The sequence below is a fragment of the Chamaea fasciata genome, unplaced genomic scaffold (assembly GCF_029207755.1).
Source record: "Chamaea fasciata isolate MVZ Bird 193981 ecotype frontalis unplaced genomic scaffold, bChaFas1.0.hap1 SCAF_3, whole genome shotgun sequence".
Classification (NCBI taxonomy): domain Eukaryota; kingdom Metazoa; phylum Chordata; class Aves; order Passeriformes; family Sylviidae; genus Chamaea; species Chamaea fasciata.
The window spans coordinates 111,702,369-111,725,955 of record NW_027094088.1 but is presented as its reverse complement, the minus strand read 5'-3'; the positions used below and the strand labels follow the sequence as shown (position 1 = coordinate 111,725,955).

General features: G+C 47.9%; 2 protein-coding genes across 3 annotated transcripts in view; both read left to right on the top strand.

Annotated features, from left to right (window-relative positions):
* MSRA (methionine sulfoxide reductase A) overlaps nucleotides 1–4,915 on the top strand; it is a 239,774-nt gene extending 234,859 nt beyond the window's left edge. For both annotated transcript variants that reach the window (XM_066180120.1, XM_066180121.1), the window contains exon 6: nucleotides 4,079–4,915. In XM_066180120.1, coding sequence (XP_066036217.1) covers nucleotides 4,079–4,243 — 165 coding nt within the window. In that variant the 3' untranslated portion in view covers nucleotides 4,244–4,915. The remainder of the gene's footprint in view (nucleotides 1–4,078) is intronic.
* Nucleotides 4,916–5,036: 121 nt separating this feature from the next.
* Nucleotides 5,037–23,242, top strand: LOC136287552 (serine protease 55-like). The gene is given in 8 exon segments (XM_066180332.1): nucleotides 5,037–5,150; nucleotides 6,888–7,152; nucleotides 8,028–8,217; nucleotides 8,997–9,235; nucleotides 12,115–12,208; nucleotides 12,210–12,234; nucleotides 22,960–23,190; nucleotides 23,192–23,242. Coding segments are annotated over 8 exon segments (1,209 nt in total).
* The last annotated feature ends 345 nt before the right edge of the window (nucleotides 23,243–23,587 follow it).

Genomic DNA, 23,587 nt, shown 5'->3' with positions numbered 1-23,587 from the left:
CATCATTCCAAAGTGTTTTCTCTGTGCTGGGAAGGTTAGAAAGCGAAATAGTGTTTTGGAAAAGGAGATGTGTTGACACCTCTGTGTGTTTGGTGCTGTTGATGTGTCGTGGTACAAACCTTCACATGTTTTATCTTTACTCGCATGTCTAACAGGTGTATAACCTGATTCCCTTGGGACAAAGCCTGTCCCAAAGATGAAAAAAAGCTCTTTGGTGATTTTACATGGGGAAATAAGGCCAGGTTCCTGTGAAATGGGGCTTGTGATTCCAATTCCTCGTGTGGGAACACGAGGAATTAATGAGTCAGCACCTTCCTAAGCTGTGCTGAGAATTCTGGTGCAAGGTTGGGAACTCAGGGTTCTCCAGACTGGTCAGTCATGGAATTTGTGTCCATCTTATCACTTCATTCCTGACTGAAGACTGAACACAGCAGAATGTGTCCTTTAGACAGAGAAATTGTGGGAATAAATCAGAGTAATGCTCTCCAAAGCCCAGCAGCTGCTGTCAGGCTGTGGGCAGGGCTTGGTTGTGCTGGGGCAGGACCTGGGAAACCCTGGTGTGGGAAATTTGAAGACTTTTTTGTCCCAAATAATCACCTGTTGATGAAGTCCGGTATTTCCATTGTGTGGCATCCTTGCCTCTCCCCAGCCCTGAGTGAGAAGAAAAAGGAAGGGAATTATTTCCTTTCCACTTCCAGGATGAGTAAACCCACACTACTGGGTTTGAATGAGAGTACTGGGTTTAACTGGGCTAGGCTTAGGAGGGACTCTTTAACAGGATGGAAAATATTGGAATGAGGATCTCCATCTCCAAAGATTTTCCACAACCAATGTTTTTTTGGGATCAAGGCTGCTATCACTCAGTCTGTCATGATGAAAGAGGACAGACTTGATGACTGATGGCAGATTCACAATTTTGTGATTCCATGTAATGATTTCCCTTTATTTATATTTTATATATTTAATAGTACAATGAGGTAACAAACATTTTTTGGGGAATCCTAAATGCTGACCCTTCAATCAGTTCAATCTACATCCAGTATTTATAACTACACTTTGCAACAGGACTCTGACATTAATTAAAGTGCTTATTAGGTTTTAGCATGAACTTCAGAGCACAAGTTATGTCCCCACTGAGAAGAGAATTGGCTCCAAAATGTTTGTGTTTACCAGTTTCCTTAGGAAAGGACAATGCAGTGGGGAAAATGTCACAGCAATTCATCTTAAAAAGAAATTCCCTCTGTCAGAAACCTCTCAGGAGTTCCAAATTCAGTTAGGGGATATCAGAAAGCAATTAAAGTCTAATTTAAAATCCCCACCCACATTCCGTCTTCTCTTCCTGCCAAGTAATTATTGCTCCTGGTCCAGGTATTGGCAAATCTTTCCAAAATAAGCCATAATTTGCCTTAAAACCAAAAACTTTCTGGTCAAGATGGAACTTTTCTCTTTGAAGAATGAGTTTGCAGTGACTCTGCAGGGAAAAAAAAAAAAAAAAAAAAAAGCCCAAATGCTGTGATTTCCCAGGGACATCCTTGGAGCTGAAATTTCACCTAAAAATTCTTCTTGGACAAGGACATTGGGAGTGGATTTTGAAGCCGAGGCACCTTCCAGGGGAGGTTTCTGGACACTGCAGCTCCCCAGGGTGGATCCAAGTGTGCTCTCCCTTCGTTTTCCACGTTCATTGATGGCTCCACATCACTGCCTGGGTTAATAAAGAGAATAAAAGTGTGGCCGTGGCAGATTAAACAAATGAGCCATTAAAAGGGGATGGTTCACTCCCTCCCTGTGCCCACAATGTCTCTGAGCAAAACACCACAAGAGCAAGGATGGAAAGCTTTCAGGGATGAGCAGTTTTCAGGGGTAAGCTGGGAATGTGGTCTGAGCACTTAGAGACACCTGTGACTCCTTCAAGGAGGAATCCTGATGCAATTCTGTCTTGGTTTAGAAAGACAGGTGTCTGCTAAGGAAGGCAGGAGCCTGCCTTGGAATGGAGAATGTAAACCTCCTCCCTCCGAATTATTGTAATTTTGAAATTAAGGGGCTTTCAGGCAAAGATATGGGAATAGGAGTAACAGTTCTTTACTAGGAAAATTCAAATAAAAATGTAGTAGAACAAAAAAGCAAACAAACAAAAAAGAAAAAAAGAAAAAAAATACTGACAGAATCAGAATACAACCTGACACCCTGTTGGTCTGGGTGTTGGTAGCAGCCCGTTTAAGTCCTCCTGGAGTAACAGATGTGGTTTTGTTGGAGTAGAGGTGATCCTGTAGAAGGGTCCAGTGGTGGTGAGATGGGTCCAGTGTTCCTCTGGGAATCCAGTTCTAATAGGATGTCCTGGTGTTCTGAATCTCAGGTTTTATCCAGGTAGGAATGCTGGGCTCCTCCCACTGGGTGGAGCATCTCCCAATGGGATGATGTAATTGTATCAGCCATGCAGTGAGCCTCGATCTCCCACTAACAGCAGATATCCCCTGGAGGGAGGATGGGTTGTGGAAGAGTTAAGGAACCCTGCCCCACCTGGTTTTAACAGCTGCCCATTAACAGAAAGCACCTGCCCCTTCCCCCCTGGAGTTATGAGGAATGGGTCATGGACGAAATAAAGAAAACACCTCCCCAGCCGGTTTCATCAGATGGCATGTGGGAAATATTAAAGGTAATAAGGCTTTCAGAAAGCTGTGAAAGCAGGCCCCAGAAACAGAAAGAGCTGAAGAATTTAGAATTAGCTGTAATTGCAAAGTTTGAAAGCAGGAAAAGTTACAATAGTACAGCAAGCAAGGACATGAAACAATAGTCTGAGTCTTAGGTTTGGCTAGGATAGATCTTGAGGCCGCAGAAAAATATGCTTAGCATGACAGTAAGAAGTTTTAAGCTTAATAATGGAATATTTTTTATTGTTAATAGAAAGCATACAAGCAAGCATTGTTTGAAGCAGGTGTAGGTGTGCTTTCAGTGATTGGCTAGAACAATTGTCTGTAAGCTTTAGCAGTATGCCATTGGCTGGAAAACTTTTAAAATGCCCTGTAACAAAGAAATGTTTGGCTGCTGCTGAGAGAAATGACCTTTTCCCATCCTTCAGTTGTCAAAAACCCTGTTATGGGACTGATGCTGCAATAAAAGTTCGAGGAACGTCTAGCAGTACTCCTGTCCCCTTCGTGCCCGAAACCCCAACACAATGGCAAACAGAATACACGCTTTTTGTTACATCATGCAACCCAAGACACATTCACAGCAGAATCAGAATCAGAATCATTAGGTTGGAAGAGACCTCCAGGATCATCAAGTCCAACCCAACCCTAACCTCAACTAAACCATGGCACCAAGTGCCACATCTAGTCTTTTCTGAAACACATCCAGAGGAGGTGAATTCACCACCTCCCCAGGCAGACCATTCCAATACTTTATTACCCTTTCTGTAAAAACCTTTTTCCTGATGTCTAGCCTATATTTCCCTTGGTGCAGCTGAAGACTGTGTCCTCTTGTTCTGTCACCTGCTGCCTGAAGAAAAGAGACCAACCCCCACCTGACTGCAACCACCTTTCAGGAAGTTGTAGAGAGTGATAATGTCACCTCTGAGACTCCTTTTCTCCAGGCTAAACAGCCTCAGCTCCCTCAGTCGTTCCTCACAGGGTTTGTGTCCCAAGCCCCTCCTCAGCCTCATTGCCTCCTCTGGACATGCTCAAGCGTCTCAACATCCTTTTTAAACTGAGGGGCCAGAGCTGGACACGGCACTCAATGTCCATCCTAAGCTGAGGGCCTAGAACTGGGCACAGCACTCGAGGTGTGGCCTCACCTGTGCTGAGTACAGCGGAAGAATGACCTCCCTGCTCCCTGCTCGCCATGCTTTTGCTGTTCCAGGCCAGGTGCCATTGGTCTTCTTGGCCACCAGGACACACTGCTGGCACATGGTCAGCTGCTGTCACCAGTACCCCCAGGTCCCTTTCTGCCTGGGCACTGTCCAGCCACACTATCCCCAGCTGTAATGTTGCAGGGCGTTATTGTGACCAAAATGCAGGACTCTGCACTTGGACTTACTAAACTTAGCAGACCACTAATGGCTTTCCATGGTTTCTCCTGACAGATGTTGACAGAGGGAGGCTTTGGCCCCATCACGACGGAGATCCGGGAGGCTCCTGAGTTTTATTACGCCGAGGAATATCACCAGCAGTACCTGAGCAAGAACCCTGGCGGGTACTGTGGCCTGGGAGGGACAGGGGTTTCCTGCCCTGTTGGCATCAGGAAATAGCCTGTGCTCGCTCCACCACCTCCTCTTCAATGTAGGGAGCTTGGGAAAAACACATCAGGAACCCCAGTGGATGTTCCCACAGCATCCGTGGATAAAGATTTGGGAATCTGCTGGGGAGGCTTTCCATAATTATGAGTTTTCTGTTTGCTGACATAAAAAGCTGAAGTAGAGGCAGGAATGGCTCCCATCACAGCTTCTGTGCAGCTCCTGGGGTTTCCTTGTCATCTGGAGACGTGGAAAGAGATCCAAACTTCCAAAAGTTTGGCACGAAATGCTGTTAAAAGGGTGAATTAGGAGGTGGTTGCACCTGTAGCTGCTTTGCATTTCCAATGCTCTTGGACTTGTTGATTTTCTTGGGTTAATTAATTTCCTGGTGTTCCCAGAGCTTTGACTTCTGGAGATGTGGTTGGGTTCTCTACCTGTCACAGCCCTGGAATTTGATATCTTTGGGAATGATGAATTGTTCAGATCAGTGATTCTCCTCCCACAGCTCCATTTTCACAGCATTTAGTACCACCTGTAGTGCCTATTTTCTGAAATGATTTTAGCCAGAAAAAGTCAAAATGTGATGTGATGCTTCTTTTTGACAGTTCCCAAGAAGTGAATAAACACAAAAAAGAAATCAGTTTTGTTTCCTGCTCTCCAATAAATGACAGAACAAGAAAAGAACAATGTTCTCTGTGATGTGTTCCAAGTAGATATCTGGGTAGGTCTAAAAATAATATATCAAATATTATAAAATGCTGCAGTTTGCTAATTAAACACCAGGGCTTTGAAATCTGCATCATCAGGCATGACAGTACAGAGGACTAGAATTATCCCTATGATTAATTATTTGTACTTTGATAACTTGGGGAGTCCCCACCAAGAGAAGACTCATGGCAAACATTACTTGGGGCAGTCTCCGGTGAGTGTGCAGTCAGAATAGCAGGACAGCCAGAAAGGAGAAAAAAAAAAGTCAATTTTGGGTTTATTCACGGAGTTCTGAGAGGTCAGACTCACAGCTGCAAACAAAGGATGCAGGGATGCACAGTTTATCCCATATGGAAATGGGGTCCTATGGGTCCAGAGCTCAAGGAGTGAGTTTTGAGGGACAGTTGGTGGGACCCCAAGACACAAATCACAGCATCTCCTTCTCCATGGCACTGCCCTCCATAGCTTGGTTTGATGTTTCCTGCTCACCAGCTTAGTTTTAAAGCTTAAAAAGGCCCAAACCAGTTCCCTGAACATCTCCTGTACCTACACAGCAGATTAGATCATGCTCCAGGCTTGGACAGACTGAAAATGTGCCCCACAAAGGCAGTGTTTGGGATTGTAAATACAGTGCTGCAGCCCTGCCCACTGCTTCCAAAGACAGGCAGCAAGTCCGTGCCAGAAAAATCATCTCCCCATCTTCCCTCGCTCTTCAGCTGATGCTGAGCTCATCCCAGTGTCAAAATCCAGAGGATATATGTCCTCTTGGCAGATTACACCTGGGTCAAGCTTACAGGAGCTGCCTCGGGCAGGATTGCCCCATTAGGCTCTTTCTGGAGACGCCCCAAAAATGTGCCCACGGTGCGCTCGGAATTTTCGTTTCTGTGGTAACAGATCCTGTCCCTAACCTATCCTGCCATGGAGTTTTTTCAGTGCTCACAGCCAAGTAAACCAGCACTTGTGTCTCATTTCCTTGGCATGAAGTGACTGAGAAGCAAAGAAGAGAGGGAAATAAAGTCTTTCCCCTCATCCTCTGCGTTGTCAACCTCTGTGAAATCCAGACTCCGGTGGGATAATTCCTGATGTGCTCCAAGGCAAAGCATTTCAGGTGCTGAATCATCTGGGGGCTCATAAAATGTCTCCTGGTTCCCTTCCTTTCCTCTCCCTCCCCTCCTACTCTGTGCTGCAGTTAGTGTTTTGAAACAAGCTGGAAAGTCTTTGGGAAAAGCTCTTATTATAGATATCCTCAAGTCTGAGTGTGGCTGAGTTTTTTTCCCTAAGTCCTGTCCTGATGGAAATGATGTGTTGGTCTAAAAATCAGCATAATGGCTTCATTGGTATTAAAATTGGCCCACGCCAAAATATTTTGCCACCACAGAATTATTTACTGACACCTTTGATTTGATTTTGGTTTTGATTTTATAGTTTTGGGCACTCTTTTAAAATTGTCCTTTGACAGAGCTACTGCTTTCTCCTACAAACACGGAATCCCAGGATGGTTTGGGTGGGAAGGGACCTCAAAGTTCATCCAGTCCCACCCCCTGCCATGGGCAGGGACACCTTCCACTATCCCAGGTTACTCCAAGCTCTGTCCAACCTGGCCTGGAACATTTCCAGGGATGGGGCAACTCTCCTGTTTAAGTACATTGAAGTCAATACTCCAGGCATGGTCTAAAATGGAGAGAAAATTACCAAGAAATGAGAAGATTAACATGGTGTTAGGCTTCAGAGATTGAAAGCTGATACAGGACCAGCTCCTGAGGTCTTCAAAGATGATTCCAGATCCAGCAAGGGCTACAGCACCCAGCTCACAAAATCCACCATTCCTGTATCCTGTGAGGTTAGGAGACAGGAGTTTCGCTGCTGCCCTGTCCCTGTTAGAGCTAGAGGAAACCACAAACCTTTTGGAAGCCCCTGAGCTTTCCCTCAGTGACCTTTTTGCCTTGGGAAGAAGGAGCATCCAAGTGCTGCCCCAACAGGAAGGAGCGGGTGCTGTGATGTCACCCGGGGTTGTGTTGACATGGAATGCAGGCCGTGTCCTGAGGCATCTGCAGAGGCATTGCTGCTCCGAGAGTGGTGGGAGAGTGTTGGATCAGGATGGATTGAGATGCTGCTCCTTATCCTCTCCTGTTTAGCCTCCCTGACCGGCAGTGTCCAGGCAAGTTTTGTTTCTCAGCATTCTCAGCACAGAAGAGCTGCAGGATATTCACATGTGGGTAAGTGAAATGGGTCTGGGCTTATTCCTTCTGCTCAGGGAATAAAGGTGTGGCTTGTGCTGCAGCCTGATGCACCTTCCACTCCCTAAACAAGGATTTTATCACACCTGCCCATGGGACATGGTCAATGGTCCCTCCCACCCCAAATTCCTGGGCAGTGCTTGGCAGAGTTTAGGACTGGGGAGGTGACAAGGATGTCACAGACTTTGGGAGAGATTAAATAACAGATCCAGGGAGAGCATTCTTACCCTTTAACTCTGCTGAGACCCCACCTGCAGAGCTGCCTCCAGCCCTGGAGTCCAGCATCAAAAGGATGTGGAGCTGCTGGAGAGGAGGCCACAGAGATGTTCCAAGGGCTGGAGCCCCTCTGCCCTGGAGCCAGGCTGGGAGAGCTGGGGGTGCTTGCTCACCTGGAGAAGAGAAGGATCCAGGGAGATCTCAGAGCCCCTTTCAGAGCCTAAAGAGGCTCCAGGAGAGTTGGAGGGGGACTTGGGACAAGGGATGGAGGGGCAGGACACAGGGAATGGCTTCCCTGCCAGAGGGCAGGGATAGATCAGATATTGGGAAGAAATCGTTCCCTGTGAGGGTGGTGATACCATAGCAGAGGTTTCCCAGAGAAGCTGTGGCTGCCTCTGGATCCCTGGAAATTTCCAAGGCCAGGTTGTTCAGGACTTGGAGCAATCTGGTCTGGTGGAAGTTGGAGTTGGAAAAATTATTTTTAAATCCCTTCCAACCCCAGCTGCTCTGTGATTCCGTGTTTCCCTGATTCCATGCATGTTTCTATTTCAGTGCCCAGGGATGTCCTGCCCCTGCCTTTCAGCAGCACAGGCTGTGACACTCCTGAATGTGTCCAAAATATCCTATTTTGTACCCAGGGTGTGGCCTCCGGCCGTCCTACGAGTCCGTCCAGACGACTGGCAAGAGGATTGGGACAGGGACAGACGTCCAGCCTGGGGAATTCCTGTGGCTCGTGAGCATCCAGAGCCACGGGAAGCACATCTGTGGAGGCACCATCATCAGTGCACTGTGGATTTTAACTGCAGCCCACTGCTTTGCTGACCAGCTGCGAGTGCCCCAGGGGTGGGAGGGCAGCACAGGCAGGGTGAGGGGGGTGACATTCCTCCTGCTGGGTGCAGGATGAGCATCTTCTCGGGGTCACGTGCCACGTTTGTGTGACTGAGCCCTGGAAACAGGGTTGTCTCCTTTCGGGGGAAACAGACCCGTTTTTGAGCACAGAAATGTGCAGAAATCTGCATGACCAGGAGGAGCAGAAGGAGAATACTTTGAGGGATGGATAAATGCCCTTAATGCTGTTCTGATGGCCCCAAGCATCTCTTGTGCATCCACACCTGTTCCAGTGCCTTGTAAAAAGTGATGTATTCCATTTTAGCTCATTGTATCCCCAGAATTACCTTTGCTGTCACACAGCAAACACCTTTACCTCATGGAGACTCTGAATTTAAAACACCAAGCTCTGGATAAATCAACTCCATGCAATGTCCAGGGGTAGAGTCCAGCCCTCTGTGAGTCCCCTCCAGACTGCTCCGTGACAAATGACCTGTGGCAGCACTGCCTGGAGCAGCTGGCTGGGGACAGAGATCCAAAAGTTCCAGACCTTTCCATCTGTTTGGTAGTGACTGGGTTATTTATAACCTGGCTGCATTCACGTTCCACCTCTGCACCTCTCTGCCCTGGAAATCATAATTTCCTAGGAATGAGGGTAAATTCCTTGGATATTTATAGCTGAACTGCCTAAGCCACCATCATGCCCTGCTCTGGGGAGGAGGCACCAACCTTTATAACCCAAATCCTTCATGTTTACCACGCCCTGTTTTGTTTTTAAGGCCACCAGACCTGAGGGTGGCAGTGGGGGGAGTTGACCCCAGCCTCCCTCTGGAAGAGCACAGCCTGATCCTGCACGAGGAATTCAACAGGACCAGCCTGCAGAACGACATTGCCCTGATCCTGCTCAGCAATCCCATTGAGTTCAGTGACGAGAAAAGTCCCATCTGCCTGCCCTTCGTGTGTGACAAGGACATGTGGCAGCACTGCTGGGTTGCTGCCTTGGAGAACACAAGTGCAGGTGAGGTGCTGGGGGAGATGCATTTTCTGATGGAAGATGGGTTTTATCCATTTAAAGTGGCTGTCCTGTCTCCATGAGGACAAAGTTCCACTCCCCACCTCCCTGGTTAATGCATTCAGACCTCACCCCAGCCTCTGCACATCCACCAGTTGCCTCCTCAGGGCAAGAACCAGTCACCAGCAGACTCCCAGAGTAAAGCCTGGGACCTTTTTTGGCACCACATCCAACCTTTGCACCTCTTTTTGGCACCTCATCCAAACTTTGGACCTCTTTTTGACACCCAGAATAAGACAAGCTCCACCCTGGTGGGTAAATTAGCACAGAATCATGGAATTATTAGGGATGGAAGGGACCTTAAAGCTCATCTTATTCCAACCCCCTGCCAGGGGCAGGGACACTTCCACTATCCCAGGTTGCTCAGAGCCCCGTCCAGCCGGGTCTTGAACTCTTGTCATCTTGTGGGATCATTGTAGGTAACTTCAACTTGGGATATTCCATGAATTACCCAGTTAGGCTGGGTCTAAAATGGTCTGGACTAAAGGAAATAAAGGTCTGGGACTGTCTTTGGCTTAATGCTTCCATGAGCTGGATTGACTTATTGGTTCTGGCCACTTCTTCCTTCGCTCATTTAGGACTGCAGATTGCTGTTGCTAATTGGTCTCATTTAAGCCCTAATGAAAGCAGTTCCAGCACTGATTGTGACCCAAAATGTCTGTCCTGAACAAATGTCACTAAATAGCCAATGAGCTGTTTCATTATTGGAAAGAATTAATCAGGGCTGGGAGGGCAGGGTTCCTTCCCAGGATGGACTAAGTGAATATCCCATTGAATCCTTGATATTCTGCTCCAAAGTGTTGCTGTTTTCTCCATGAAACTCTGCATTTGCCACCTCAGGCTTCATTTTCCTCCCTCCACAGCAACACACAACACTTACAGTTGTGAAACTCTCCCATTTCACCAAGGTAACGTGTTCCTAGAACAGAGAGGCTGCTGCAGAGTCCCTCTGCAGGATTTATCCTGAGATCCTCATGGGAAATCCACGGAGCAGCTCTGGGGATCGGCCTCGTGCCGCTGTATGGGCTCAGCTGACATGGATTCTGCTTCCAGAAGTTGGTGTTGATGGGTTCAGCCCTGGCACCCCACATGCTCTGGCTGGTAGAGGCTTCAGAGAAAATCCAGCAGAAGCTGAGTGTGGTGAGAGGGGGGTGTGATGGGGTGATATGGGCAAAGCCAAAAGGTAAAGGATCAGGGAATGGTTTGGGTTGGAATGACCTTAAAACTCATCCAGTGCCACCCCCTGCCATGGGCAGGGACATCTTCCACTATCCCAGGTTGCTCCAAGCCCCATCCAACCTGGCCTTGGACACTGCCAGGGATCCAGGGGCAGCCACAGCTTCTCTGGGAAACCTGTGCCAGGGCCTCCCCACCCTCACAGCCAAGAATTCCTTCCCAATATCCCATCTAATCCTGCCCTCTGGCAGTGGGAAGCCATTCCATCTGTCCTGCCCCTCCATCCCTTGTCCCAAATCCCTCTCCAGCTCTCCTGGAGCCCCTTTAGGCTCTGGAAGAGGCTCTAAAGTCCTCCCAGAGTTTTCTCTTGTCCAGGTGAACACTCCCAGCTCCCCCAGCTTCTCTCCGTAACAGAAGGGCTTCAACTCCCTGGAGATTCCTACAACAAAGCATTTTCATCTGTGGGCACTTCCATCTGTGGGCACTTCCATCCCAGCTGGGAAAGGGAAGTGACAACTTTCCATCTTTTAGATCTTGTCACTGAGTCACAGTTTCCTGAAGGTTATGGGAGGATTTAGCACAGTGAAGTATGAAACAAGGAGTGAGTTTCAAATGATCTGAAGATCTCAGTTTTATCCTTTAGACTCGGGTTCGCTTTAGAGAGAAACGTGGGTGAAATAAGCGGGGTTTCCAAGTAGCCCAGCACATTTTCAGTCTTTTTGTCACTTGCAGGTGCCAGCTGTGATTTCTGTATTCCCATCCCAAGGGAAGGATAAAGCAGATATTTCCTCTGTGTGCTGCCATCCTCAGAGCCACTTTGTGAAGATCCAGCTGGTCCCCTGGGTGAGGTGTGGCCTTGCAGCCCTCCCCGGGGAGAAAAATGTTTAGATTGAATATTAGGGAAAAGATTCTTCCCTGGAAGAGTTGTTGGGCATTGGAACAGCTGCCCAGGGCAGTGGTGGAGTCCTCATCCCCAGAGAAATTTAAAAGCTCTGTGGATGTGGCACTTGGGGACACGGGGCAGAGGTGGCCCTAGCTGTGCTGGGGGTTGGTAGGACTGGATGATCTCAAAGTTTGTTTCCAATGTAAATTATTCCATGATTCTGTAATTCTAAGTTTAGAATTCTGGGGAAAACTCAATGGACTTTGATCTGCTGGGGCTTGCACGGGATCCCATGGAAAGCCCCTCAGACTGAGTTCCCAAAAAAACCTTGAGTGAGAAACGCCAGATGTGCAGGCGTGTTCATCTCGGGTCATCTCCGAGACCATCAGAAGGAAAATCCATCCGTTCGGAGGTTTCCTAGTAGCCTGGCATCCCTGGAAGTGTCCCAGGCCAGGCTGGATAGGGCTAGGAACAACCTGGGACAGCGGAAGGTGTCCCTGTCCATGGCAGGAGGTGGCACTGGATGATCTTTAAGGTCCGTTCCAACCCAAACCATTCTGGGATTCTTGGGTAAACTCAGGAGCACAAACTCACCATTGCCAGCACTTGGAGATCCCCTGTATGCCCCTATGACCGAAAACCCTACAGCTCTCTCCAGAGACCCCATTGCCCTGAGATGCTTTAGAAATCCAGCTGAGATTCTTCCCAAGGGAAGCCCCCAGCTGCTCTGCAGCTTTGTTGATCCTTCTCTTTTCGTTTGCTGCAGCTTCCCATGTGCTGCGGAAGACACAGATGAAGCTGATCAGCAGGGAGAAATGCCTGGAGCAGATCCCACACCTCGTGGGGAGCGTGATGTGTGCAAGGAGGAGGAGGAGGTGGTTGCCAGGTAAAATCCTGGTCTCCTTCAGGGCCAGGTTACAGCCTGAAAAGAGACAGGAAGGGTTGTCCAACAGTTTCAAGACAAAGGAATTGGGAGGGAAGTTTAATCTGGGGGTGTTTAATTTAAATATTAGAAACATTTCTCAGGTGAGGTCTTGGCTCTGACCCAAGCGTTGTTGGTTGGTCTGTGGGTGCCAGAATGAGTCACATCTTGTGACATGTGTTGGTGACAGAGAATGAGGGGCTTTTCAAGCTAAATTACAGTTTGAGCAGTATTTGGTATCAGGGAGCTGACACAAACACCCAAATGAGGCAAAACTCACTCAGAACTTGTGCCCTCACAACACATTCCACCCCCAGGATCTCTGTCATGGTGTCAAACGAAGTCTGGAAGCCAAAAATCACCAAAAATCGCCTCGTTTTTCATGGCATCCAATCCCAACCCCTCTCCTGGGAAAATGACAAGGACTGGGCTCTCCTGCAGCCTCTGCTTCCACACTGAGATTTCCCTCCTCCACTGGGCCATGGTTTTCTAGGAACCATGGTTTGGGTTGGACAGGGCCTCAAATCTCACCCAGTTCCAACCCCCTGCCATGGCCAGGGACATCTTCTGCTCTCCCAGGTTGCTCCAAGACCTATCCAGCTCTATTTTATACATCTCCATGGGTTTGGAGGGGTCAGGATGGGGAGACACATGGGTGGACAGCTCCGTCCTGTAGGAATTACTCACTGGAGCAACTAAACCAGCACCCAGGACAGAGAGAGGTCCTCTGACCTTTAGGCAAATGCAGGGGGCACCAGGACCATGGGATGCCAAAGGAAAGTTTGCTTTGCAAAATGATTTTTTGATTAGCCAGAGAGAATCTGCCTCTGAAGTCATCCAAGGAGTGACTCTCACCTCCATTAATTAAATAATAAAAAAAAAGAAACCTGCCACAGGATAACATTAACATGATTAAAGGATGCACTGCCCAACCCAGGCTAGCCTGAAGTTCTGCAGGTGAATGATGCTTGTGAAATAGCAGGAGCACTTGTTCCCAGCAAAATGGATCTCCTGGACTCAGAAAGATGATGGAGAAGCTATTTTGATCCGCAATAACGTCAGGGTTGTCTGAGGAGTGGAGTAGGAATGTGAGATTTCCAAGCAGTAGAAGCACACATCCTTTGCAGGGGTGATAAAACTCAGAATTCAGCATCTCTCTGATTTTAGTGGGATCTTGACCAGGCAGGATTGCTTTGTAAACTGGAATAAAAGTGAACAGAACAAAACCACAGGTGAGGATAGAAGTTGTACTTTTCAGGGGTGAAGCAGGTGACAGGACTTGCCACCAGACTTTGCTGGTTTGCTGGAGGGAAAGCGTTTTGCTGCTGGATGGTTTCCTGGATTTCTGAGAAGTGCTGATTAAAACTGAGGGGACACATTTTAGTCTCACTAGGCTGGGTCAGAAACCTGGTGGCTTGCCCATGAGAGGCTGCCTGGTCATGGCCTGGGGCAGGACATGGCTGAACCTGATGCTTCTTCTGCAGCAGGGACCAGTGGGCAGAATCCCAGAATTATTTAGGCTGGAAAAGTCCTCCAAGATCACTGAGTCCAACCTGTGACCAATCCCCACCTTGTCACCCAACCCAGAGCACTGAGTGCCTTCCTTGGACACCTCCAGGGATAGGGACTCCAAAGCTCCCTGGGCAGCCCCTTCCAAGGCCTGACCACCTTTTCCATGAAGAAATTTTTTCCAATATCCAATCTAAACCTCTCCTGGCACAGCTTGAGGCTGTTTTCACTTATCTTGTCCCTTGTTTCCTGGGAGCAGAGCCTAACCCCCGGCTGTCCCCTCCTGCCAGGGAGTTGTGCAGAACTAGAAGGTCCCTCCTGAGCCTCCTTTTCTCCAGGCTGAGCCCCTTTCCCAGCTCCCTCAGCTGCTCCTCATACTCCAGCCCCTTCCCCAGCTCTGTTCCCTTCCCTGGACACGCTCCAACCTCTCAATGTCCTTCTGGAGTGAGGGGCCCAGAACTGGACAATCCATCTGCACTGCGGACAGTGCAGCCTCTCAAGCTCCAACTGCCTGTGAGAATTACAGGATTTGTGTCAGATGAGAGTGAAGCCGGATTTCAAAATGCCCAAATCCTCCATGTCCTCATCTCCATCGTGGACACAGAGCAGCCCTGGGCATGGCATTGGTCTGTTCCGTCCAGCTCCAGCTCTCCTGGAGGACTTCTAGGCTCCAGCTCTTGCATGGATCAGGAGCCACCCACGAGTCACTGTGGAGAGGCCAGGAAGAATTGGAAGCTCGGGCAAGGCAGAGATTCCTGGTCAAGGAACAAGCCCTGGAGATGCTGAGTTTGCTCCAGTAGCTGTAGCCCAAGGAACTCTGGACACAGAGGAGTTAAAAGCCTGATATTAACTTTTCCTGGGATTTGCTGAGAATCAGGATACATGCTTGCATGTCCAGAGCCAGGCTGAGGCAGGAAAGTTGCTGGACTCGAGGTTGTAAGTCCACATGATCCACATCTGGATGCAAATCTGTGAACTGTAATGGAGGGAACAACTTTTCACACAGGGAGACATGACAGGACAAAGGAGAATGGTTTTAAACCAGAAGAAGAGAGATTTAAATGGGATATTGGGAAAGAATTCTTCCCTGTGAGGGTGGGGAGGCCCTGGCACAGGTGAAGCTGTGGCTGCCCCTTTCCCTGGAAGTGTCCAAGGCTGGGCTGGACAGGGCTTGGAGCAACCTGGGACTTTGGAAGAAATTCCTCCTGATGTCCAACTTGAACCTCCCCTGGTGCAGCTTGAGGCCACCCCATGAATAGAAAAGCCATGAATAAAAAGGCTCAGACATTTCACCAGCTGCCGTCATACCAGGCAAGCCTAATTTGTGGATAACTGACCATGTTCCTCTAATAACTCAAGGAGATTGAATAGCAGAGCTCCCAAGTATTTGTACTTAAAAAAATATATAATCCATTCCCTTAAAAAGAAAAATCTATTCCATCCCAATTCTCTGGCAGTTCTGCAGACAAATGTATGGATTGGCTGGGAATTAACACTACCAGGAGCTCTAATTGACTTATAGTTCTATTTAGTCATAAACATTAACAATAATGGATGTTCAGGGGGTACAAGTGCTAAAGAACAGACACTGGAGATGGCCTGTGTATTATTTTTTTGTGTGCTACATTTCTTCCATGACCCCATGAACCAAAATTGATGTCTCATTCCTTGCTTTCTTAAGCATCTTTTGTTAGGCTCTGATGCAATGGTAACTTGAGCAATAATTAGAGTATAAGGGGCTCACAAAGCAAATGTCTCCTTCAGTGCCTTCCCTGCCCAGGCAAAATTCAGTAAATGGCCCAATTATCGTTTAGAGGGGCTGTGGGGGGAGCTCTGATGTGGTGATTAGGACAAAGTGTGTTCAGCTGGAGTCACAGGTCACCTACAGTTCAGCAGTCCATGAAGGGGGGCCAGGCCCTGCCCTGATTCCAGGGGAAGAATCGTTGTGTGACCCCCAAGAGCAGTGGGGTGGTCCCAGCTCAGGTGAGTCCTGGGATGCAGGTATCCACCCCCTCCTATAGCCTGCAGCGGGGGGGATTTTGGCCATAAATCACACAGTGGTTGGGGTTTGAAGGGACCTTAAAGCTCATCTGGTTCCACCTTTCACTATCCCAGGTTGCTCCAAGCCTTGTCCAGCCTGGCCTTGGACACTCACAGGGATCCAGGGGCAGCCACAGCTTCTCTGGGAAACCTGTGCCAGGGCCTCCCCACCTTCACAGGGAACAATTCCTTCCCAATATCCCATCTAACCCTGTTTTCTTTCAGGTTAAAGCCATTCCCTCTTGTCCCATCTCTGAAAATGCCCTTTACAGCCTCTGGGGTGCTCAGGGCTCTCACCCCATGGAGCTGGAGCAAAAGCAGCAGTTTTTTGAGCAGAATTAGATGGGGTTTTCCAGCCATTTCACAAATGTCTTTTTTATAACCATCAGCATCTACAGAACCATCTTTCCATCAACAGGGATGAAAAAAACAACCTGGTGATGAGAGTCACTGAGATTGTTTTAAGCATTTGTGTTAAAGTGAAATCAAGCCCTGTTCCCCACGAACTGAAATCCAGCTGAAGGGGTTTAGTTCACAGGGGGGCACCTAATTCCAAGCAGGACAATTGCCTACATTTAATTGTTTATTAGATATCCCAGGATATCCCCTGGTATCCCACTGCTCCTCCCTCAAACTGTGCCCCAGTGACTGCAACAGGAGCCTGACATTGCACTGGAAAAGCTCTGGCATCCTTTCACAAGGACTTGCATCCTTTTGCTGGTCCAAACATGGCCCCAAAACTGCAAAGAAGGACTCGTGAAATGGAATTTTTTTAAAGGAAAGAGGTCTGCAAATGAAAACTGTGTTTTTATCAGTAATTGTCATGGATTCAAGGAGAAGAGCACATACCAGGATAGTGTGCTCAGCCCCTGAAGCTGCTCAAAATACCTGAACAGAGGTGGTTAAATGATGGTCTGGCTGCAGTCTGTAGGGATGGGGAACATCCACACGAGTTCTGAGGTGCTTCTGCCTATCAGCCGAATGTTCCCTGGGGCCAGGAGTCAAAACTCTTCACATTTCAGTCTGAAGTTATTACAAACTGCGTGAAAGTACTTTATTATTGTGCCTTACCGTAGTAATAGAATCAAAGAATCACTGAGGTTGGAAAAGCCCTCTGAGATCATCGAGTCCAACCATTCCCCCAGCACTGCCAAGGCCACCAAAAAACCATGTCCCCAGGTGCCACATCCACCTGTTTTCTGAACATTTTCAGGGTTGGTGACACCACTACTGCCCTGGGCAGCTGTGCCAGGGCTGGACAACCCCTTTTAGTGAAGACATTTTTCCTAATATTCAATGTAAACCTCCTGTGGTGCAATTTGAGGCTGTTTCCTCTTTTCCTATTGAACAGTGATCCACTCCCCATCCTTATCATGGCTTTCCCATCACTGAACCATTGCTACCACCATGAGGTGGTTCTTTTCCCCAAGGGACAGATTGCTTTAAGCAGGAAGGTGCCCTGGGAAGCCCCAGAACAAGACAGTGGAGAAGTGTTTCTGCATTTGTAGGCCCTTCAATTTTCTTCTGAAGGGTCCTTTGATGTGCAGCTCACAAGAAGCAGAACACTTTTCTCATGGCCCATGAGTTTTTAGGGCTTTCATCACTTTATCATTTTACGGTGTGGGCAGAGGAGTGAGCACATTCAGGCTCTGATGGCTTCGTTCTTTAATCTGGGAAAAACTAATTCCCGATGCAAGACCCTGGGATGATGATGAGGATGATGTTGGGCGTCTCTTCTGCTTTCTTCCTCTGTGAGAAAGATTTTACTCCCTCAAACTGAAGCTGCTTGGGAGTCCAGCATGGCTTTGTGTGCCTGGTGGGGAGCAGAACACCCCTGGATCCAGTTGAACACAAAATCCCAGATTGCCCTGGCAGTGAGGAATGGCTGTGATGACTCAGAGGAACCGCTTCTCATTCAGCGACAGCTTTGAGGGGAAGCTGTGACTCACAGGCACATCCCAATTTTTTAGAGGAGTTGCCAACCCTGTGGAAGAAGGTGATTCAACCATCTAACATGTTCTGAGATTCCCAAAACTCTTTGGAAGTAGATTCCTCACCAAGGGTTTGTGGGGAAACTGGGCTGTGTCATGAAGTGGGAGGGATTTGAACAGAGAAAGAACTTACAGGGAGAGTTTTGTTGGCATCCATGCAAGGAATTTTGATGTCCCAGGAGGGAAAATGCCAAGATGACCAAGTTGGCCAATGCCACAGTGTTATTCAAAGTGGTCAAAGTGAAAGGTGGCTGTGCAGAGGTGCAGCAGGTCCCACAATTCTGAGTGACTGAGGGTTAAAACAGCAGCTGCAGCTCATTATTGATAAAGAAAAAGTAATGGATATATGGAGAAGCAATTCCAGCTGTACACTGGCCTTAATAGGCTCTAATTTAGCTATTACCATGTCAGAAGAACTGTGGGTAGTCCTTCAAAAACATCAGCTTGAGGCTCTGGGGAGGTCAAAAGGGCAATGAGAGCATTAGGAATTATCAGGACAGGAATAAGTGGCAAAGCAAATGTGTCGTGCCAGGGCACCACCCCTGGGAGCCTCCCTGTGTATGATTCCCGTCCATTCCATCTGAGAAAGGAGTGGTAATTTTAGAAAAGGAGGGCAGTGGAACAGGAAGGATGAGCAGGGGCATGGAAGAGCCCCTGAGAATAGCAGAGCAGGACTCTGGGGCTTGTAGGAGAGATGTCTGATGGGGATGTGACACATTCCCAACCTCATGGACAGCATGGAGAGGAATCAAGAGCTGTCCTCGTGCCATTGCTGCTCCAAGCACATGAGGGAGAGGTGTCAGATGGCCTCAAAAGGCAACAGATCTCAAACAAAGAGACGGAAGTGTGTTTTTTTCTTCCATCAGATAATTAAACTATGGGAGTCGCTGACCAGGATGTTGTGGGTATTTATCCTAAGGGATAAATGGATACAAAAAGCAATTAGGCAATTTCCTGGATGAAGATCTCTCCGAGGCCATTAACCACTGGGATGTAAATACAACTCTGTAAATACTTGTTCTTCCTTCTCCTCCCCTGAGCACTTGCTGCAGATGGCAGCCAGAGACAGGAGTCTGGGCCATGGGGCTTTGGCCAGAAGCATCTGCACTGTCTGTGCCACTGCAGTCACTAATGGCCCTGCTGACATCACAGTGGGTGAATTTGGGTCATCTTCTCGCCTTTTCCAGCCAGGGGATGGAGGGACAGAGGAGCTGAAGGTTCTCAAAGGGTTTGTGTGAGAGGAGCTGCCCTGTGTTACCTGGTGCATTTCTGGTACCTGCACGTTAACGTGGCCACAACCTCCTTCCTTTTGCTTTAAATGTCTTTAAATGTCTTTAAAAAAAAAGTCTCTATCATTTGCTGGAGACAACTGGGCAAATGATGTTTGCCAAAGCCTCTTCCTCCAGCAGCCAGGGCGGCTCTGATGGACGCTGTTGTTATTCCCAGTGTTGTTATTCCCCGTGCTGACTTTCCCCAATTTGCACAGAGCTCACCAACATGAAAATGAAAGCAGCAATGACTTTGCAGGGATTGTGCATCCACCTAATGAGGATCAGATGAGTTGTTCTCCCACCCCCAGAGCTTCTCCCACCTCAGAAGATTTATGTGGCTTAACGTGTTTGTTCTGATCAATGACTGTGCTGCAGACACGAATACAAATGTAAAAGAGAGATTACACTTTTGATCCAAAGCCCACTAAAGGCAGCAGAAAGGCTCCTGATGCTCACAAAAAAAAAAAAAAAAAAAAAAAAAAAAAAAAAAAAAAAAAGGTTTTGGCCGCAGTGAAAAAGATGAAATTTTGGTCAGCTTCAGTGAACAAAGCACCTTGTTAGGCAGTGACAGATTTTATACAACCCACAGCTATTTATCAGTGAATGTATCATTGCTTTCACCTCTCCTAATGGGAGGATTAACATGTTTAAGGCAGGAATCCAGCACCAGATCTGATTTGTTGCACTTGCTTTTCACTCATCTTCAAGATGACAAGAAACATGAAACAGAAGCAAAGCTGCTATTTTTAGTTTGGTTTTCCCAATCCAGAAACTTGGCACTTAGAGGGAAAAGCAGGAGCAGATATCTGCTGTGTGCTGCTGACCAGGAGTGTTTCAGCACCAGGATACAGGAGCCTGAAAAAGCAGCATTTAATAATTGTTCGAGCCTCAGAGTCATTAACCTGAGCGTTCATTAAATTAGCATTACTGGAATCGTCACAGAGCTGAGATAATTGTCCCAGCACTCAAAAACTCGCTCCTCCCACACCCTCTCCTACGCAAGGATGGAAAACCTTGGGCCAGCATTCCTGAAGGCTTTAGGTGGATGCCGGGATATTCGGAAGTGTCTGAGGAGTGAGTTCATTTTCTCCATCTCTAGTCCTATAAAAACCAGGCTCCCAATTCATCCGGGCTGTTGCTGTAATTACATGAGATTATCACACGGGGAGGGTGGTTTGGACCATTTTGTGATAAAATCCTCACGTTAAATAGCTGAATTTAAGGGAAATGGCATGTGAGAAGTAGAACCCGGGAAGCAGAGCAGCCCAGCCCGTGTGGAAAGAGATCCGGATTTGTGTGTCCCAGGCCCTGTGGATTAGGGAAATGGATTTGCAGCTGCTGCCTGGGATGCTCAGAGCATTCCTGAACTCCCTCCCTGCACAAGTTTCAAATCACGGATCCCCCAAACATCCCCATTTCCCCATCGACCGGGCAGGGAACTAAATGGACATGGTTAAAGAGGAAAAAGAGGGGAAAAGCAGATCTGATTTGAGAGGGAAGCTGCGAGAGGCAGAGTTTAAACAGGGATCTCCGGCTCTGCCGCCGCCTGGCTCGGATCGCATCCCTACCCTGCTCCGGAACGCGATGCGACAATTCCCGCGGGGAGAGTCACAAGGCATCAGGAATTCAGCGCTGCTCCCAGGCTCCGGGAAAGGAAGATCCTTTACAAGTGTGAACAGCCTCCAAATTGGAGGCTGAAACTTATCTGTGCAGGGGCTCAAAAAAAAAACAAAAAACCCACCAAAAAAACCCCAACAACAACAAAAAACCCAAAACCTCCTTTTTTTTTTCTTTCTTTTTTTTTCTTTTTTTTTTCTTTTTTTTTTCTTTTTTTCTTTTTTTTCTTTTTTCTTTCTTTTTTCCTTTTTTTTTTTCTTTTTTTTTTTCTATTTTTTTTTTTCTTTTTTCCTGCTGTGAAAAGCTGAAGTGGAGCATCCCGGGCTTCCATTCTCCAGACTCCACTAGTTTTCCTCTCCCGCCAGGAAAACGCGTTCGGCCCGTCCCTGCCCCGGGGACATCCGCAGTGAAATCCCGGGTTATCGGATCGTGCTGGATGCTCATTCATCCCAACAGGATGGCCTCAACGCGGCCTCCAAGGTCACCTCTATGGTTTTCACGGGAATTCCTGGCTGAAATGGGATCGGGAAACCTCTTTAGATGCTGAGTCTGAAGAGGGTTCAGCAGCACTGCTTGAGATGCAAGGACGTGGCTATAACGACAACAAACAGTGTTGATTTTATGTTTGGACTCAACAATCTGAAAGGTCTTTTCCAGCCTAAATGAGTTTGTAAATATCTGGTCTTTGCTGGTCCCTTCCAGCTCAAGATATTCTGTGATTCTACGAACATTTCCTCTGTACTTATCTTAATTTTTACCTTCTGAATAAATACTGAACAGAAAAAAGAAAAGAAAAAAAGAAAGATAAGAATATTAATGACCAGAACCCTCCAGCTACTGGAGTGGGAATTCAGCCATAAACTTCAGCGAGTGCTGATGAGCTGCACAGGGAACTTCAGCCCTTTCCTTGCTCGTTAATTAATGTGTGTTAGCTCAGGGTAGCTGCTGGCAGAAGGGGTTTCATCCATTAATGACAAAAGATGTTTCCCAAAGTAGTGTGCAAACAGGGAAGGACAACATTTCCCAGTAAAGTTTGCTGTCTTGGGAAATGGATTTCTATTGAGTTTGTTTACCACAAGTGAAAAGGTGGGGAAAAAGATTCAAACCCACTGTGGAAGGAAATTTATTTATGGCAGGGTGTGCACAGCACTGGAGATGTCCTGGGATGCCAGACTGGTTTGGCTTGGAAGGATCTTAAAAATCCTCTAGTACCTTCCTCTGTTCCAGGTTGATCCAAGCCCTGTCCAACCCGGCCTTGGAAATTTCCAGGGATCCAGGGACAGCCACAGCTTCTCTGGGAAATCTCTGCCAGGGCCTCACCACCCTCACAGACAGGAATTCCTTCCCAATATCCCATCTATCCCTGCCCTCTTGCAGTGGGAAGCCATTCCCTGTGTCCTGTCCCTCCATCCCTTGTCCCAAGTCCCTCTCCAGCTCTCCTGGAGCCCCTTTAGGCCCTGGAAGGGGCTCTGAGGTCTCCCTGGATCTCTCTCCAGGTGAGCACCCCCAGCTCTCACACAGCCTTTCCTCAGAAAAGTGCTGCACCTGCCTCGGGTGGATTTTGTGCTGCTTTCTCTTCTCCCTGGGCTCATGTCCAGAGATTCCAGAGCTGGATGTTGCCCTTGGTGTTCCAGCTACAGCAGCCAACAGGAGAGAATATTCCTCTTTTTGAGGTGGCTGCAACCTATGTTTGAAGCCTTGCCCACACTGGGTGACTGGTGGTTGTCCTTGCAGCAGCGGGAAAGTTTTCAGGGAAGTGGCTGTGGCTTCAGGAAGGATTTGTCAGGATTATTGTTCATCTGCTGCCCAGCTTCTGGCTGCCAGCCCCCAAAATTCACAGTGGCAGGTACCCAGCACCTCCACGCAGCAGCTTTGCAGAGGAGACAAGGACTGAGTGAGCAGTCACAGCAAATGTCCCTTTTCTCCCTGCGATGTTGTTTCTTGCTGACAGGTTTCAGGTATCCTCCTGGGGCCACAGAAGCATGCGGAAGAGGCTGGGAATGACAGGGCAGTGCACTGAGCCAGAGCTTGGGACTGATCTCCTCCTCTTCCCTTCTGTATCTATAAATTCTGCAGGATCTCAGGGCTGAGCTGCGAAATTTTGAACCCAAACTCCTTTTTTTTTTTTTTTTTTTTCCCCTTTTCCCCAAATCCTCACGAACCTGAGACAGAGATTGATGTTCCCCCTCAGGCTGTGTGAAGCAGCTGCTCTGAGGGACCTGATGTTGTGTCCAGCTGTAACGTTTCCTCTTCTGCCACAGGTGGACAGCGGGGGACCTCTGGTTTGCAGCTACTGGAACACCATGAAGTGGTTCCAGGTCGGCATCATCAGTGGAGGAAGGCCAAGCCACAGGATTTTAACACCTGTCTACAGCTACCAGGACTGGATTGAGATGGAAACAGCCATAAGGGGAAAACCTTTCTTCACTGAGGGTGTGGACAGTGGAGCACATCTCAGGGTGGCTCGTTCCAGGGCTGGAACACAGGTGGTCTTTCCTGGAGCATTGTCTCCTTTTATTCATATTTTTAGTAGCAATTAAATGACTCTGAGAGAAGGGTTTTGAAAATAAAAGTCAGAACTGCCACTTAATTCTTTTTTTTCTGAGGCAAACCTGCTCCACGTCACCGATGTGGACACAGGAGATGTCACAATGAGACAGGGAGTGAGGCAGAGGGTGGAGAAATGAAATGAAGGAGGCAGGATTTGGGCAAGAAGGGCCATAATCCTCTGGAAAACACTAATTTTCTACACTGCTGGGTCACACTGGACTCAGTTGTTTGCTAAGCTCAGCTGCCAAATGAAGATGTGGCACCTGAAGGTGCTGATCCCCTTGGAAAGTTGAAACCCAGAGGAAGAGATTTACTTATTATCATTAGTTGTTGTAGGAT